Here is a 19308-nt window from a genome sequence, read left to right as displayed (position 1 = left end):
CCAACTGATGGCACTCCCTTCCTCTTTGATCAAAGCACCAAACATTTCCTGTCAAAATTTATCTAGGGCAGCATTTTCTGTACTCGGTTATAGTGACAGAAATGGTTTGTTGATTTTCTCTTGTGATGTTATCTCCATTAACTCTGGGATTTGCTGGCACACGGCTTATTGAAACATACTTCAGAATAATCTGCAGCTATAAGTACATTGGTTTTTAGTAATTCTGTTGTGTGTGATTAGTTCCAGAGGCTTACATCTTATTTGCAAATAAAAATAGCAGAATTGAGTAACAGAAGGGAAAAATAGGTTCAAAGGTTTTTTAGTGTCACGTGTACCAATTAGGGTACAGTGATATTCGCTTTACCATGCAGCCATATTAAAAGCAACAAGGCACACATCTACATAAAAGTTAACATAAACATAAGTGGAGTAAGAAGCAAGTTGTTGAAGTTAACTCGGTGGATTAAGCAGCATCTGTGGAAGCAAAGGGACAGTCAAAGTTTCGGGTGGAGACTATGTATCAGGACTATGATTATACTGGCTTTATACTTTATCTATGTTGATATATACACCAAAAATGCAGGACGCACACATTTACAAAAAATGCAGGATTATAGCAATGAGGTGCATTCATTCAAGTACTAACACAGTGATATATACTTGCTGGCATAACTGTCATAGGCCACCACACATGCACTGATAAGTGATGTCGGGTGAGTGAGTGAGTGAGCAGTTGTCAACGTGTTCCATGCACTGACACGGTTTACTCTCAATGACGTTCCGGTGGATTCCTTCATCTGTGGCTGCTCCATGAACCAAGAGCTCTCGCTGGAAATGTTGCCCAGGATGTGGGACCTCACTAAGTGCTGGACCTGGATGCATGGACACATGTTACTGAAGATAGACACAAAATGCAGGAGTAACTCAGCGGGTCAGCATCTCTGGAGAAAAGGATCTCCAGATTTTCTCCAGGACTTTCTCCAGAGATGCTGCCCACTGAGTTACTCCAGCATTTTGAGTCTCTTTGATGTAAACCAGCATCTGCAAATTCCTTCCTGCACTTGGAATGTATGGTCACCTTATCTGAAACAAAGTAAATTTACTTTATTTCCAAGAAAAGATGTCCTGTGTTATGAAATTAAGCACAGCCAAAATAAGTGTTTTTTAAAAAATATGTCAACTTTTAACTGCAAGGTCTGAAGCAATATACTCCCTCCCAAGTTTGATTGTGAACTGAAAAAGCTGGGCAATGGTGAGGATAACATCTAAACAACATTCAAATCCATTTTAATATACGTTGCCATATTCCTCAATGAGGCCTGGATTTGGGGGTTTTAGCTACAGGAAGAGGTTGGACAGACTTGGATTGTTTTCTCTGGAATGCCAGAGGTTGTGGGAAGATCTGATATGTATTTAAAATTATGAGGCATTGATAGGGTAGACAGTCAGAACCTTTTTCGCAGGATGGAAGAGTCAAATGGAGGGCATAGCTTTTAGATGAAAGGGGCAAAGTTTAATGGAAGAAGGGAGCCGACCCAAAATGTTGTGTATCTTTTCTCTTCAGAGATGCTGCTTGACCCGCTGAGTTACTCCAGCACTTGGTGTCTATCTTTGGTATAAATCAGTATTTGCAGTTCTTTGTTTCTAAAGTTTAATGGCAGGTCAAGTTTTTTTACAGAGGGTGGTGAGTGCCTGGAACGAGCTGCTGGAGGTGGTGGTGGACGCAGATATGTTAGAGGCATTTAAAAGACTTTTGTGTAGGCATAAGGATATGCAGGGAATGGAGGGATATGGGTCATGTGCAGATTGATAAGTGATGGTTGGCACAGAAATCGTGGGCCAAAGGGCTTGTTCCTGTGCTGTACTGTTCTATGTTGTAAGTAATTGTAGATCAATGGAAAGTGATCGCTGTGCTCTCTAAATTTATTTCTTGAGTGACAACATTCTATATATGACAACTTTAAAATGTACATTTTGTGACTATATATGACAACTTTAAAATGTACAAATTGCAAATCCTGGATCCGTGGTATTTTTATTTCAAGAGTATGTTTGTTTAACAGTGCTGCCATTGGGATTGGCTTCTATGGGAACAGTGAAACCAATGACGGTGTCTACCAGCTGACCACCTCCATCTACAATGCCAATCACACCTTTGCTGCGATCGATGGCTTGGTAAGATGATCAGTCTCACGTTTAGCAATTATCAAGTGATAATTTTCTTTCATGTAATAACTGACGGCGTATTACTTCAGCCTAAGTATTTTTTTATTGCTTTTTATTATTTTGCATATTTCTGCTTGCAGAATTTAATTTTCCCAATCCCAAGAACCAATTATCTTCTAGTCCTGTGTTTAATGCTAACCCAAAATTACCCATAAAAAGTATTTTGTTCCGTTTTTCCAGACAATGTGCATTGCAGAATCTTCCTTATTTTTGTGTCTGTAGGGTAATGAGGTGCTTACCTCAATGAGACTCCCAAAGATACTGATCTTGATTTCGCTGCTAAATTCCAGCAGTTGTTCCTTCTGAGTAAATGTTCTTACTTACAATTCCTTATTAAATAGTAGCAAGACCAAAGACTACGCATACAGTTGGGCACTGAAACCCCCTACTTCCCATTATTTGGAGCCTGCAATCTCTGTCCTTTGATCCCTGTGGAGTCTAGCAGTGAAGCTCTACCTTTCCATGACTCCCTGGCATTCACATGCTGTGTCACTTAAGCTTGGGCAAGGCATGATCAGATGCAATGTCTCAGAAATCGAGATCAATAATGCTTCATGGAGTTTCCAAATGTAAAGTAAAATGTGAGCACCAATAATTTCAAACTGACTCCTAACTGACATTAGCTATTTTGGTATTGATTTGTTAGATGGAAAATGGGCACTGGCTAATTATTGAATAATGGTTCCTTTCTCCTCCTCCACTGGAGAATGAAACCATTCATTCATCTTGCTTTTTTTTCACCCATTGATATCTCACTTTTACGTAACAGAACTCTACTTTTTGTGTTTTTGCATGCATGTAAATAGCATGTGTTATTATGTTCTCCTTATTCTCAGTGGGGTAGGGGAGTGGAGGGGAGGGGGGGTTTGTTTCCCTGAGGAGGTTACCATTTATTGCTTACCCGTAAAAGGGCAATACGCAATCATCAGCCATGTCCTCACTTCTGATCTTATGGAAGAAAGAGGCCCATTGATTGATGAGGCAGCTGCTGCAGGTTTGTTCGTGGGTAATGCTCTGAGAACCTCCGTAATCATGACCTGTGACTATGGCAATTGACCTCCAGCAGTCATTAAAATATCCTTTATATACCAAATGACTCCAGCTGGTGAAAAGTTCTCCCTCGACTCCTGTTGATTTTCATTTTCCTCATAACTTTCTGATTTTATAGTTTGTCCAAGGGTGCTTGCGTTAAGAGCATTCTTTCCCACTTTGCCTTTGGAATAGGCTATTTTGTCAATATTGGGATGAATGATTTAAGAAAATGTACATCATAGTACAGGCCTGGGAAGGCCCAGAATCCAAGCATCAATGGGCAAGGTTTTGAGAGATGCAACATGAAAGTTGATGGCACCTTCTATCATTTTGCTGATTGAGATTGATGATTGGGAATTGATTAACAGCATGACCGGAGATGGAGTGTGTTGTGGAGCACGAGTCTTCAGAAATGTAGTCAGAGAGCTGTACAGCATGGAAATAGGCTCTTCAGTCCACCTTGTCCATACAGACCAGGTTGACCTACATAGGTTAGACCCATTTGCCTGTATTTGCCCCAAGGCCCTTTTAACCTTTGATATCTATATATCTGTCTAAATGCATTTTAAATAGTTGTAATGCATCTGCTTGTATAACTTCCTCTGGCACTCCTTGTGCCCTCTGAATCCTCTACCTCAGGGAAAAAAAAGTCTGAGAGTTCACTTTATCCATGCCCTTCATGGTCTTATACACCAGTTGGAATATAATGAAAACAGATAAAGCTGGAAATATTCAGCACCTTAAGCAACACCTGTGGAATGTGAAACAAACTAACCTTGCAGGTCATTGATCTAGTTAAGATTCAATTTTGAATTTTAGTATAAAACATCCCAATGTTATTTTTACACTAATCTTCACTATCCCATTCTCAGTATTTGCATTAAAATGATTAAATGGATAATCTCCAAGCTATTTCCATTCTAAATAATGTCTCTTGAAAACGTTTGTACAATATAATAAACTGAAAATAAAAATAAAGTTATTTCTAAGTGTTGGACAAGGTAAACTTTGTTACAATTAAGTTCAATAATTAGAAGTCTGTTTAGAATTGAATCCAGTTGTCCCGCTTCAGGTAGAAACAAGGAACTGCAGATGATGGTTTATAAAAGAGACTCAAAGTGCTAAATTAACTGAGTGGAACAGGCAACATTTCTGGAGAACATGGATAGGTGACGTTGTGGCTCAGGACCATTCTTTGGACTGATTGTAGGGGTGTGTGGGGAGAAAGAAAGGGGGAAGAGAGGAGGGGCAGGACAAAGCCCAGCAGGTAATAGGTGGTACAGGTGAGGGGGGTGATGGGTAAATGGTTGGACAAAGGCCAGAGATGAAAAGACAGAAGGTGTAAGACAAAAAGATTCAAGAGTTGCAAATTGTGAAGCTGGAGGAAAGAATGTAGATGGAAGTGCAGGAGGAGGCCTACTTCAAGGGTGCTGTTATTGTTTTTGTATTGACCACATGACTAACGTAATGTGGTCTCTGCATTCACACACAACATCCCTTCCCCAAATCACCGCCCCCCAACCCGTTCCCCTAACCCCAATGCAGCTGATACCTCAGGTGTTCTGTAGCCTTTTAGCACTTACCGCTTGTGGTAAGGACTAATTTAGAGACCTACTGGGACCATCATATGATAAACAAGTCCGTTGAATGGGCTTGTGCTCATTAGGTTTACGCCATATGAGATCTCTCAAAAGAAAATTCATCTGAAACATGTGTTACCTAATCACTTTGCTTATAGCATTAACTAATTGTAGGACATGATAGGATTGTGTGCTCCAATAGAAACAGTAAATCACACTGGGCGAAGTTATGCTGGCTGTGAACTGGTTTAGGTTTATTATTGTCACGTGTACTGAGGCACACAAATTTTTTTTGTATGCTATCCAATATATCAGATATACCAGACATAGATGCAATCAGTTTAAACTCGTACAAAAGATAGAGCAAAGGGGAAGATGCAGAGTGCAATATTATTAAAACATTTAGAAATGGTGCTATTCTCTCTGGTAGAAGAGTGATTTAGAAGAATAGAGCAATTGTATCGTAAGATAACAGATCCTTCTCTGGAGCACACAAAGAGTCGCCATGCTTTGGTGCCATCTTGGTCATCTACGATGCCATTCAGTGAGTCAAACTGAAGTTTAAAATGTCCTGAGGATTATCACTGAAAACCTCTGGTTCTGGAACACTGATCAGATCCATCCCTTTGCCTTTGTACCATTATTCCCTTTAGAGAAAAAACTTTTTGTGCAATGTCCTTTGTGCAGTCACACTAAAACTGAAAATGAAGTTTGCGGAGAGAGAGGGAAAGCAGACTCGGGGATTGTTTCACTGAACACCTCCACTCAGTCTGCCTAAACCTACCTGATCTCTCGGTTGCTAATCACTTTAACTCCCCCTCCCATTCACACAATGACCTTTCTATCCTGGGCCTCCTCCATTTTCAGAGTGAGGCACAGCGCAAATTGAAGGAACAACACAAATTGGGCAGTTACGGTGGCGCAGCAGGTAGAATTACTGCCTTACAGCGAATGCAGCGCCGGAGACCCGGGTTCAATCCCGACTACGGATGCTGTCTGTACAGAGTTTGTATGTTCTCCCCATGACCTGTGGGTTTTCTCCGAGATCTTCGGTTTCCTCTCACACTCCAAAGACGCACAGGTTTGTTGGTTAATTGGCTTGATAGATGTAAAAATTGTCCCTTGTGGGTGTAGGATAGCGTTAATGTGCGGGGATCGCTGGTCGGCGCGGACCCGGTGGGTCAAAGGGCCTGTGTCACTAAACTAAACTAAACACCTCATATTTCACTTGGGCAGTTTATACCCCAGCGGTATGTATATTGACCTCTAACTTCAAGTAACCCTTGCTTTCCCTCTCTCTCCATCCATCTCCCCTTCCCAGTTCTCCGACCAGTGTGACTGTCATTGTTTACATTTTATCACTGTTTGCTTTGTTGTTACCTTCTCCCAGCTAACAATGATCTATTCTACATTTTCATTGAACTTCATCACCTTTGTCTCGTTTTCACATCTGACACTTCCTTATCTCTGTATCTCCCTCTCCCCTGACTCGGTCTGAAGAAAGGTCTCGAAACGTCACCCATTTCTTCTATCCAGAGATGCTGCCTGTCCAGCATTTTCGGTCTATCTTCGGATTAAACCAGCAACTGTAGTTCCTTCCTACACAATATGTACCATAGTATCATCATCATAATCATCATCATACTTTATTAGCCAAGTATGTTTTGCAACATATGAGGAATTTCATTTGCCATATAGTCATACCAATAAAAAGCAACAGAGCACACAAAATACATTTTAACATGAACATCTACAGTGACTCCACCACATTCCTCACTGTAATGGAAGGCAAAAAAAAAGTTCAAACTTCTTCCCTTTGTTCTCCCGCGGTCGGGGGCCTCTAGCCTTCCGTTGACGGGGCGGTCTTTACTCCTGTAGCCAGCAGATGAGCCCTTCTTGTCGGGGCGATCAAGCTCCTGCATCGGGGGGGAATCTCTGCTCCCCCGCGCTGGGCGATCTGACCCGGGTCAGGGCTGGTCAAACCCTCTGCGACTTTGGAGCTTCCCGACATCATTCTCTACCCGAGACTGCGAGCTCCTCGATGGTGAACATTAGATCATCTGACAACACTTCTGTTTGTTGCCATCCTAAGTCTGCTGCACTGTCAGACCTTTTAGCCACTGCTATCAACTAATTTGTGGGTAGTTACAATTTCAGAGACATATACAAAAGGACAAAATAGTTGCAGGATAGGCCATTCTGCCCCTCGAGCCAGCCATTCAATATATCATGGCTGATCATCCAAAATCAGTACCAATTTCCTGCTCTTTCCCCATATCAGATGTGATAGAATCGGAGGGGCAAGAGGTGGGGGTGTTGCATTGCTTGTCAGGGAGGATATCACAGCAGTGCTTTGGCAGGACAGACTAGAAGGCTCGATTAGGGAGGCTGTTTGGGTGGAACTCAGAAATGAGAAAGGTTTAGCAACACTTATAGGGGTGTATTATAGACCGCCAAATAGGGAACGAGAATTGGAAGAGCAAATATGTAAGGAGATAGCAGATATTAGTAGTAAGCACAGAGTAGTGATTGTGGGTGATTTCAATTTTCTGTACATAGACTGGGAATCACATTCTGTTAAAGGACTGGATGGTTTGGAGTTTGTAAAATGTGTGCAGGATAGTTTTTTGCAGCAATACGTAGAGGTACCTACCAGAGAAGGGGCAGTGTTGGACCTCCTGTTGGGAAATGAGACGGGTCAGGTGACGGAGGTATGTGTTGAGGAGCACTTTGGGTCTAGTGATCACAATGCCATTAGTTTTAATATAATTATGGAGAAGGTCAAATCTGGACCAAGGGTTGAGATTTTGGATTGGAGAAAGGCTAATTTTGAGGAGATGAGAAAGGATTTAAAAGGAGTGAAATGGGACTTTTTGTTTTATGAAAAGGATATAATAGAGAAATGGAGGATATTTAAAGGTGAAATTTTGAGAGTACAGAGTCTTTATGTCCCTGTTCGGTGGAAAGGAAAGAATAATAATTTGAAAGAGCCGTGGTTTTCTAGGGAAATTGGACACTTGGTTCGGAAAAAGAGGGAGATATACAATAAATATAAGCGGCAGGGAGTAAATGAGTTTCTTGAGGAATATAAAGAATGTAAAAGGAATCTTAAGAAGGAAATTAGAAAAGCGAAAAAAAGATATGAGGCTGCTTTGGCAAGTAATGTAAAAGAAAACCCCAAGGGGTTCTACAGATATGTCAATAGCAAAAGGATAGCGAGGGATAAAATTGGTCCATTAGAGAGTCAGAGTGGACAGCTATGTGCTGAGCTGGAAGAAATGGGGGAGATATTAAACAATTTCTTTTCTTCGGTATTCACCGAGGAGAAGGATATTGAATTATGTGAGGTAAGCGAAACAAGTAGAGTAGTGATGGAAATTATGAGGATTAAAGAAGAGGAGGTATGGACACTTTTGAAAAATATAAAAGTGGATAAGTCTCCAGGTCCTGATAGGATATTCCCTAGGACATTGAGGGAAGTTAGTGCAGAAATAGCAGGGGCTATGACGGAAATATTTCAAACATCATTAGAAACGGGGATGGTGCCGGAAGATTGGCGCATTGCGCATGTTGTGCCTTTGTTTAAAAAAGGTTCTAAAAGTAAACCTAGCAATTATAGACCTGTTAGTTTGACGTCTGTGGTGGGAAAATGAATGGAAAAGATACTTAGGGACAATATATATAATTATTTGGATAAACAAGGCCTGATTAGAAACAGTCAACATGGATTTGTGCCTGGAAGGTCATGTTTGACTAATCTTCTTGAATTTTTTGAAGAGGTTACCAGGGAAATTGATAAGGGCAAGGCTGTGGATGTTGTCTATATGGACTTCCGTAAGGCATTTGACAAGGTTCCACATGGAAGGTTGATTAAGAAGGTTAAATCGTTGGGTATTAATAGTGAGGTTGCAAGATGGATTCAACAATGGCTGAATGGGAGATACCAGAGGGTAATGGTTGACAATTGTATGTCAGGTTGGAGGCCAGTGTCTAGTGGAGTACCCCAAGGATCTGTGTTGGGTCCACTGTTGTTTGTCATTTACATTAATGATCTGGATGATGGTGTGGCAAATTGGATTAGTAAATATGCAGATGATACTAAGATAGGTGGTGTAGTTAATAATGAAGTAGAGTTTCAAAGTCTACAGAGAGATTTGGGCCTTTTGGAAGGGTGGGCTGAAAGATGGCAGATGGAGTTTAATGCTGATAAGTGTGAGGTGCTGCATTTTGGTAGGACAAATCAAAATAGGACGTACAGGGTAAATGGTAGGGAATTGAGGAATGCAGTGGAACAGAGGGATCTGGGAATAACTGTGCATTGTTCCCTGAAGGTGGAATCTCATGTGGATAGGGTGGTGAAGGAGGCGTTTGGTATGCTTGCCTTTATAAATCAGAGCATCGAATATAGAAGTTGGGATGTAATGTTAAAATTGTACAAGGCATTGGTGAGGCCGAATCTGGAGTATGGTGTGCAGTTCTGATCGCCAAATTATAGGAAGGATGTCGACAAAATGGAGAGGGTACAGAGGAGATTTACTAGAATGTTGCCTGGGTATCAACACTTAAGCTACAGAGAGAGGTTGAACAGGTTGGGTCTTTATTCTTTGGAGCGTAGAAGGTTGAGGGGGGACTTGATAGAGGTTTTTAAAATTTTAAGAGGGACGGACAGAGTTGACGTGGGTAGGCTTTTCCCTTTGAGAGTGGGGAAGATTCCAACAAGGGGACATAGCTTCAGAATTGAGGGACAAAAGTTTAGGGGTAACATGAGGGGTAACTTCTTTACTCAGAGGGTGGTGGCTGTATGGAATGGGCTTCCGGTGGAAGTGGTGGAGGCAGGCTCGATTTTATTATTTAAGAGTAAATTGGATAGGTATATGGATAAGAGGGGATTGGAGGGTTTTGGTCTGAGAGCAGGTAGATGAGACTAGGTCAGAGAGAGTGGTCGGCATGGACTGGTAGGGCCGAACGGGCCTGTTTCCGTGCTGTAGTTATATGGTTATATATGGTTATATCCCTTGATTCCGTTAGTCCTAACGGTTAGTCTAACTCTCTCTTAAATACATTTAATCTCTGGCAGGTCTTGTGAAAGGCATTTTCCCTTTCAGATTAAAGATTAAAGGTTTAATTTTGTATAAAACTGAAACCGTTCGATGTTTTTCGAATCTTGTGACCAAGATGAACTCGGCCCTCTCTAAATTCCTTGATAGAAGCGATACAATCCCTGCTTTGATTTTTAAAAAGAGAATGTTTTTGTTTGTGTAAATGAAAAGGTTTCTAATTTTGCAAACTGCCGTTCCATTCACAGAAATAAGTTTTAGGCTGTTTACATACTTGAGCAGCATTATTTAAAATATATTTCATATTTTAAACAACTTTTTTTTAAATTCTAAGTGACGCAATGCAACTATTACAGATTTTTAAAAACAACCATTTGAAATACCTCAGGAAAATATTTCATTTTGATTGAGAATAATTAAAAAATAAAGTGCGCTGCATTTTTCTCAGGAGTTGGAATTGGCGTGTAAAATCTCAAGTGGAAATGAGTTGGGCGGAGAAACAAAGAATGAGGACATGGGAAACGGTTGTTGGTTTGTACGTCCCTGCACCCCCTGCTGGGGGAAACCCTGTCAGAAGGATTTCCTCTCGATTCTTCTCGTGCAACAAGGTCTCAGAAAGTTCCCCTTCCCCCATATTTTGGCCAGGAAACCAATATAATACACATCCTTCCAGAGAAGGCCTGATAAGGTCTAATCCACATACAGGCTTCCTCAAGCAAGCACTTGCTATGAGTCTATTGATAGAATCCTTGAAGCATCACACAGACACGGGCACGCACACAGACATGCACGCACACGTGCGCGCATATACGCGAACACACACAAACACCTTCTTGAAATTTTCGGATGTTTAATTGTTTTTTATTAAAAAGTTTTGAGTTTATGTTTTACAACCATTGGAAAAGCATTAACATCATCAGAAGCAGTATTATTGCGCTGAATGCAATAACTAGTGAATTTCCTGGGAGATCAGTAGCTAAGTTATAAATTGGCAGGAATCTGACTCTGCAGTTAACCTATAACATGAGGTAAATCCAAGTGGAATAGAAATCTGCTCTCACACAGCTGGATAAATTTTCTTTTGAAAATAGGAGATAAATTGCCACTTCCAGATTTCCCAATACCTGGTAAGAAATTTGATCCTTAACATCCTGGTGAGATTTTCACCAAAACTAGAAACATGATTCCAGTGTAAAACTCCCCTCATGATAATAGTACTGCTCCATCCAGACAGTAGGTGTACATAGACCACATTCTTGCAGCATTATTCTCAGAGACCTCCCCGGCAGCCTCCTGCTCCTGCCTCTAGCCCAGAAGTGTGGCTGTGGATAGAACATGCTGACAGTAATGTTCTCCACAATCTATCCATGTTTCGGTTACTCTGAGACTGGCTGCTCTCCTCCCCCACCCCTCTATCTATTTTCGAAGAGCAGCAATCTTCAGTGGCCATATCTCACCCTGGTACACCTTCCTTCAACAGCATTGACTGACTCTCCATTATCCTGTCTGTTTGACTCTTCTGAGAAAATCCACCTATTGTTCCAACTTTTGGTCACCATTCACAACATTGGTTTCAGGCTGGTATATTCACAGTTCCTGCACCATTGGTCTAAATGTATTTTGTTAGAGACATCTCATTTAGATACCAAAGAAGCAAAGGAGTAAGTGACTACATCTTGGCTGCAAATATCAGCCTATCATATCCATCCGCTGATAGATTTAATCTCTGTGTAAGGCTGTTTTAGTCTGCTCCCATATTACTTGTCATCTGAGATGAAACTGTCAATTCAGACTGACACTAAAAGTCCATCAACAAATATCCCCTCAATCCTTCTATTGCAACAGCTTCTGAGGTGAATGGATTTAACCCAACAGCTCTTCACCATGTTGAAGGATGATTTAATGAATCAAATTATGTTAAAAATGTATCGTTGGGATTTATCGTAACAGATTTATCGTGATAATTTTCTGGAGAATGTCAAGAATTATGTTTTAACATTTATTGTAACTACCACTGATTTCTTTTTAGGTATCTGGGACGATTGGGAATATGAGAGTTGATCTAAAGCAACACATCGCAAGGCTGGATGAGATCTTCACCCACAAAATGGAGTTTATTTATACACTGCAGTTCATGCAGCGGCTGGCAGATGCCATTGTCTCCCAGCTATCTGGGCTCCCAACGTGGAATGATATCGACCTGAATGTGGCAGCAACTGCTGACCAAATTGGCTACTTTGAATATTACAGGTAGGAATTTATGAGAAATCTTATTGGAATTTTTAAAATTATGAATCTCAGTTAATTAAGTGATTAGTATTGGTGCTTGATTTTTCAGGTGAATGCTTGTAGTTCAGTGCATTGGGTAATGGCTTTTGTTTCCTGGAAATATTCTTTGCTTTAACCAGACATGGGTTTGCAGCATTGATAATTTCTGTTTAACCTGGCCATCTGTAATATAACAGTTAAACTTTGTGATTTAAAAATAAATAATCTTCATGAATAAAATATGAGCATGAAGTACAGTTGAATAGAATGTCAGTGGATAATTGCCATTGGTGCGATCAGGGAAATAGTTGCCGAGTCAAATGGAAAGCATTTCTATATTGAACTCAACTGCAGAGGTTAACACTGGGGGGCAAGGGGGGTAATTTACAATAGATTGGGGCGGCACACTGACGCAGCAGTAGAGTTGCTGCCCTACGACAACAGAGACAAGGGTTCGATCCTGTCTGCGATGCTGTCTGCATAGAGTTTGTACGTTCTCCCTGTGACTGCGTAGGTTTTCACCAGGTGTTCCGGTTTCTTCCCACGCTCCAAAGACGTGCAGGTTTGTAGGTTAATTGGCTCCTGTAAATTGTCCTTAGCGTGTAGGATAGAACTGGTGTACAGGTGATCGCTGGTCGCCATGGACTCGGTGGTCCAAGGGCCTGTTTCCACACTGTATATCTAAACTAAACTAAACATAACGTGACTCTGAATGTGTGGATTAATTTGCTTATGATTTAAGAAGTTAAGAAGCAAGCTGACCAATTTGCTGATTCCAGTCTGATATCTAGATTCGAATCCACTTGGAAAGAGGAAGTATATGTATTGCAACAGCATGGGAAATAATTGTGCGCTAGGATCTCTTGACTTGACGTCAAACTCTCCCCAACCTCAGAAAAAATATAACACTGACCTAACCATCTACTGCTGGTGTTGCCAATTCAAGCAAAAATGATTATAAATAATCATATTTATCCAAACCATTCCCACATCTCTATTACCTTCACTTAATATTGAACACATTCAAACAGACAGGTTGAGGTGGGGTGACAAGCCACCAGGATGATAGTTTGCTAAAATTGTTCATATTTTATGCAGATGATTAAGTAAACGGGTTGCACAATATATTTCCCATCAAGGAAATGTAATGTGGCTGGATTTTTTTTTTAAAGTACATTTCTGGAAATCTGAAATAAGAACAGGAAATGCCTCGCAGGTCAGGCAGCATCTGAGGGGAGAGTAACAGAGTTAATACTTCAGGTCCAACTGGAGGGTCTTTAACCTGAAACCAAAACTCTTGTTTCTCCATTCACATATGCAACTTGATCTCTTTGGTGTTCCCAGCCTTTCTCTTTTTAATTATAAATGGAATTTAGTCATTTGCATTATTATTTGACAGGTTGGGAATCAAATATTGTCAGTTCAAAATAAAAATTCTTGTTATTTTACATTCTTTCACATAATGGGTTTAAGACACAGGATTTGTTTAAGTTAGAATTTAATTAACTAGATTCCACATTGTAGCCAGACGAATGGGATGAGCAGTCATACAGCAGGGAAACAAGTCCTTCGACCCAACAAACCAAGAATAACCCATACCAACCAAGGTGCCTCCTCTAAGCTAGTCTCATTTTCCCACGCTTGGCCCATATCCCCCAAAACGTTTCCTAATCATGTCCAAATGTTGTTATTGTAGCTACCACAGCCACTTCCACTGTTTCATAAACCCACCACCCTCTGTGTGAAAAGGTTGCCTCTCGAGTTTTAGTTTAGTTTAGATCTGCAACATGGAAACTGGCACTTCATCAAGTCCACATTGACCATTGATCACCCGTTCACACTAGTTTTACGTTATACCACTTGCAGACAATTTACAGAGGCCAAATAACCTACAAATCTGCATGTCTTGGGATGTGGAAGGAAGCCTGAGCACCCGGAGGAAACCCATTCTGTCACAGGTAGAATGTGCAAACGCCGCACAGACAGCACCCGAGATCAAGATTGAACCCAGGTCTCTGGGTTCCTATTAAATCTTTCCCCTCTCACCATAAATCTATGCCTTCTAGTTCTTGATTTTCCTGTGCAATCACCCTATCTATTCCTGTCATGATTTTATATACCTCTGCCAGATCACCCCTCAACCTCATGCACTCCAAGAAATAAAGTACTACCCAACCACTCCCTATAACTCAGGCCCTTGAGTCCTTGCAACATTTCATCGTAAATCTTCTCTGCACTCTTTCCAACTTAATGACATCCTTCCTACAGCAGAGTCACCAAAACTGAACACAATATTCCAAGTGCGGCTGCAGCCTCACCAATGTCTTGTACCACTGTAAACTAATGTACCGACTTCTACACTCAGTTCCCTGATTCATGAAAGCCAGCATGCCAAAAGTCGTCTTCATCACCCTGTCTATCTGCAACGCCACGTCATGCTAGCTCAACAGTCCAGGTTTTTTTGTTCTGGATGACTCTTAACTTTATTCAGATCTCAATAGAATTATTAAAGTGGAAGTAATGCATTGGGGTTAAGCTGGCAAGAGCAGTGAGGTAATTGCCAATGGAGGTAGAATCTAAATGAAAAAGTGTACGTGTAATTCAGCTGCTGTTTTCCCCCACTTATTTGTTCTCCCTATTTGCCTGAACAAAGACCTGAATAATTGACGTCAGTGGTGTGAGTCTTGCTCCTATTCAGGTTTCTGGCTGTATTTTCTCCAGCTGTGTGTAAGCTGTGTTCAGTCACATCAGTCAGCCAGTAACCCAAGTGGTGATGTGACCCACAGAAGCAGTAGAGGCTGGCGTGGGAGAGATGGGTGATGGGGAGAGTTTGAATGTGGTGGTTGCAAGAAAAAAGTATTGAGGAAAATAACAAAGCCCAGGGAACTGATGAGTAGATAATCAGAAAGATATTCAGTTTTGCGTGAGACAGCCCAATAAAGAGTCCAGAGTGTTTAATCGTCATGTACCGAAAATGGAACAATGAAATACTTACTTGCAGCAGCATAACTGGCCCATAAACACAGTATTCATAGATAACATCAAAAACAAAAAATTGCAATAAATTTTAAAAATCCCAATATTATTGCAAGAAGTTACCGAGATGAAGAAAAGAATATGAAAGAAAAAATTGCCTGAATTGTGCATTTGTCTTCCAGGCATTTTGTACCATTTGTCTTTTGGGAAGAATCTTTTTCCTTGCTAATTCTACTGTCTTCATGTTAATAGGTTTCTATTATGGATTACTTGTTAGTATTTACTTTTTGTTGTCACCCATTCACTAAGTCTAAAGGCATGGTTGAGAAGAATGGTAATGTTTTAAATAATCACTTTCATGTTCTGTTTTGACCAGGCCCTGACTTGCAAAGCATATTTACATCTACAAAGAAAGAATTTAAATAACACATTTCCACCCACTGCAGCATAAATTTAAAGCTTTATGATTCAGAGATCTTCACTTTTGGGCCCTTTTCCCTTTCTAACTTAATTAAAAATCCAAATGTAATTGTGTTCTTAATTTTGAACATTGGTTTACCATTTTCTAATTATGTCATTTTCCCCCTCTATCTTGTGAACATTCCATTACCTTAAACACATATTTCCTGAGCAACCTGAGATTCAAATCATTCAGACCAGGCACCTTAGCCATTCTAGGCTTGGGAAGCATTTCTCTGGTATACTGCATTAATTTTCACCCTTTCTATTCATTCCACCATCTCCATTTCTTCTGATATTTTGTTAATATCCCTTTCATGAGTATGCATCAATAAAAAGTACTGGGACAATATTCTGGCCTTGTCCTAATAGGTTCACCAGTGTGTCTTGCCACTTGCTTAATATTTACTTGCGAATAGCAGATCTTTAAATTAGCTCCCCTTCTATTTTCATATATAAACAGAATATTCTCAGCAAACATGCAGCATCTGTGGAAGGGGATGTATCAGATCAAAGGCCCCACATCAGAATTCTTTTGGATTTTTAATTCTATTACATAATTGTCTTGCTTCGCCAGTGTTATTTTACTCTTCACTCCCCCTCTCCACTTATTGTACTTGTCTTGGTTCTCACATGAAGAATTCACTGATGAGCATGACGCTCTCTTTTTATGTTTCATCATATTCTCTGTCTCACTGGCTTTGATTCTCCTTCCCTCCGGTGGGATTGTACACAGCCTGTACTGGGAATGCCATCTCCTGAAAGGTTGTCCCATGGTCTCATACAAACTTAAAAGTTTAAACTTTCTTTTAATCCATAATTTTTGTCAAATTCTGCTTGAGGGAGATAAACCACAATGGGATATAGGTCAACTATTAGTGCAAATTCGATCTCTCTGTGCCCTTCGCTTGTGGTTTTAGTCATTTCTCCTTGTTAAATTCTTTCTTTCCTGCTTTATTACAGTAGGGAATGTTAAGAAACTGCTCTATCTCTCTGTGCAATGTGATTTTAGTGAGCAGGGGAAGTGAGTTCTGGTGGTATTTTAGTATTTTGGGGGGCAGGAAGTGGCGATGGCCAGGTCACATTGCATGGGGCACAAGGTGACTTAGCTGAAGATCAAGACTCCAGATTGACAAGTTGTGTGACTTCGCTGAGCTCTAGCTGTGCTGATGGTCTGGTTGAAATAGGTGGAGCAAACGTTAAGTTCACAAAAAACAATACTGTGAGACAAGAGAATTAATGAAAGTCATCTTTAAAATAATTTAGATTTCACCTTTGTTAAAATATATATTGGGTTGCATAATCTTGCAAATAAATGCAGAGGATTTGAGGCCTGCGAGTCCTGAAGATATGTGGTGGTCCATGGTCTATTGTTATCCATGCAGTTCTATTGCAGTTTCAGCTTGACTCTTGCCTTTTGCCCTCTGCTGGTCCACCCTCTGTCAGGACCTCAGCATAATATTGAACCATGGGCCAAATTATTTGAAGTGGCTCCAAATTATTGGCGATATTTGATTTTGGAGTGGACGTGAAGTTGATGCTCTGTGTCCATCTTTTTACATTGCCGAGTTAAATGTTTAAGCCAGCATCAGGACAAGTATTAGAGTATTTTGGGGATTTTAACTTGGAGATTTTTTATCTTTATATATTTAATGCATTCACTCTTAACTTCACTGCAGGTGGCTGTCGTATCTTTTGCTCCTAATTATCGACTTGGTTATTTGCCTGGTAGCATTTCTGGGTCTGGCCAAGCGATCCCGGTTGCTCCTCACACTGTGAGTATCATCTTATCGAATCTATCCCATCAGGACAAAATGTACACAAAGCAATTTGTATTCCAAGTGATGCAGATGAGGGAACTTTCCATTTTATGTGAAATGATTTCCTTTATTGAAAGAGAGCACCTCAGTTTTGAAGCAGGTTTGTATTGCCAGGGCCTCAGTGGTGTAAATGGAGGAGCTTCCCTTTGCTGCTCGTCCACTGTCATCTGAACCAAATTGATAGGGTGCCCGTGGAAGGAGGTGGTAATCTCCTTGACATGGAATGAGCCAAGACAAATGTATTAAAGCATCAGTTTTCTTTGGTCCTGAAAAATGTATATGTGAGCCACATGTCAAAGCAAGTTTGGAGTCTGAGAACTAGGGCAATCATAATGAGTAAACCAATCTTTCTGGGCATTGAGGCACTGCAATTGACTTGTGATGCCAGTGTTCATGAGGCAATTCCTCTGTAGGTTTATGTAAGGTATATCAAATTTCTCCATCATTGAATACCAGTTTTAAAAGTTAGTCAATCTTCAAAATCAATATTTTGGAAAGCATCTATTTTGTCTGGGCAAAATGTTGCAGAATGCCGTTTCTATTGGAATATTTTTTATTTAATTAACCTATAAAATGCCACAATATAAATATCACAATCCAGATTTGCTTCTGTCTATTAGAGATGAAAGATGAAAAGAGAAATTGGTATTGGTTATTATTGTACCTAGTTGCAGCAAAAAGCTTTGTTTTGTGTGCTATCCAGGTAAATCATACCATACATGGGTACATCAGGTATTGCAAAAGAATAAATAGAGTGCACATATTACAGCTACAGAGAAAAAGCAGCTAAAATATGAAATGTATCCATTGTATTGTGCAAATACTGGAAATAAAGGGGGGAATTGATAGGAGTGAAATCTCGGAATATATTTTCCCATTCATCCAATGAAGTAGCTTTATGATTAAAGCATCACTTTGCACAAATTACCCTTTTAGTCTTTGTAAGTTTTGCCAACGTTCATGAAGATCAGTGTATTGTGCAGAACCCAGAATAGGACACTTCCACGCAGCATCTATGTTAGAATGCATAACTCAACAAAATAAATCACTGTTGCTAATTTGTTTGGGACTCTAGAAGATTAAAATTGATCTTATTTATTTGGCTGACAGTAAAACGGGCTGTGATAATTGCAGTAAAGGCAAGCATTCCTTGCTCACCAGAACCAAGGTCATTATTGTCCAGATTCTGGTCTAATTGAGGGACCACCTCCCCCTGCAATCCACCTGACAAGGAAACTACAATATTCCCAGCACATTACTTCTCATTTTCCAGTGAGAAGTTATGAGGCAAAGGAGTACTATTTAAAAACTCATTCTGCTCTTTACTTCCATTTCCAACTTAATGGTGATTGTTAATGACGAGTTGGACTTCGGTATATCTCCTCACCCTAATTCCATTCAACAATAGTCATTGATTTTCTGTCCTGTTGAGTTGTCATAAAATGTAATTGGTCGTGTTTTAGTTAATATTTGATGTACCCGGAAGTATTTGTATCGCATTACAGCTTAAGGTTGTAACCACTTTAAAATAATTTATTTATAGTCACTTTTCTTTTTAAAAAAAGTTCGTTTATATTTGTAATATTTAGAAATGTTGGTAATTAGTGAAAACTGCACATTATGTTCAAAAAATGTGTTTTCTTAACAATAATTGTGTGTTCCTGTACCATCTGCTTGCCTGACAAGCTTCAAATTTTAAGCTCCAGCATCTTGAAACAAAGAAAAAGTACAACATAAAATTATTCATGTTTAAAAAAAAATTAAATTCATTTTGAAATAACTACTCATCAAGCTCGGTTGTGATTGTTGTGCAGAATTTTGTTTTTTCTCGTTCTCTTTCTTTCTCCTTCCTCACATTCCAACCTCCAAGATGAGATTTCTAACTCAAGG

At 40.1% G+C, this 19308-nt stretch overlaps 1 protein-coding gene across 4 annotated transcripts in view; it reads left to right on the top strand.

The window, feature by feature from the left end:
- Positions 1 to 19308, top strand: part of ttyh2 (tweety family member 2) — a 66508-nt gene that overhangs the window by 25893 nt on the left and 21307 nt on the right. For all 4 annotated transcript variants that reach the window (XM_078401121.1, XM_078401120.1, XM_078401123.1 and 1 more), the window contains exons 3-5: positions 2064 to 2175; positions 11925 to 12145; positions 17278 to 17373. In XM_078401121.1, coding sequence (XP_078257247.1) covers positions 2064 to 2175; positions 11925 to 12145; positions 17278 to 17373 — 429 coding nt within the window. The remainder of the gene's footprint in view (positions 1 to 2063; positions 2176 to 11924; positions 12146 to 17277; positions 17374 to 19308) is intronic.

This window comes from Rhinoraja longicauda, chromosome 6 (genome assembly GCF_053455715.1).
Source record: "Rhinoraja longicauda isolate Sanriku21f chromosome 6, sRhiLon1.1, whole genome shotgun sequence".
Taxonomy (NCBI): Eukaryota; Metazoa; Chordata; class Chondrichthyes; order Rajiformes; family Arhynchobatidae; genus Rhinoraja; species Rhinoraja longicauda.
This window is presented reverse-complemented; position numbering and strand designations above follow the sequence as displayed.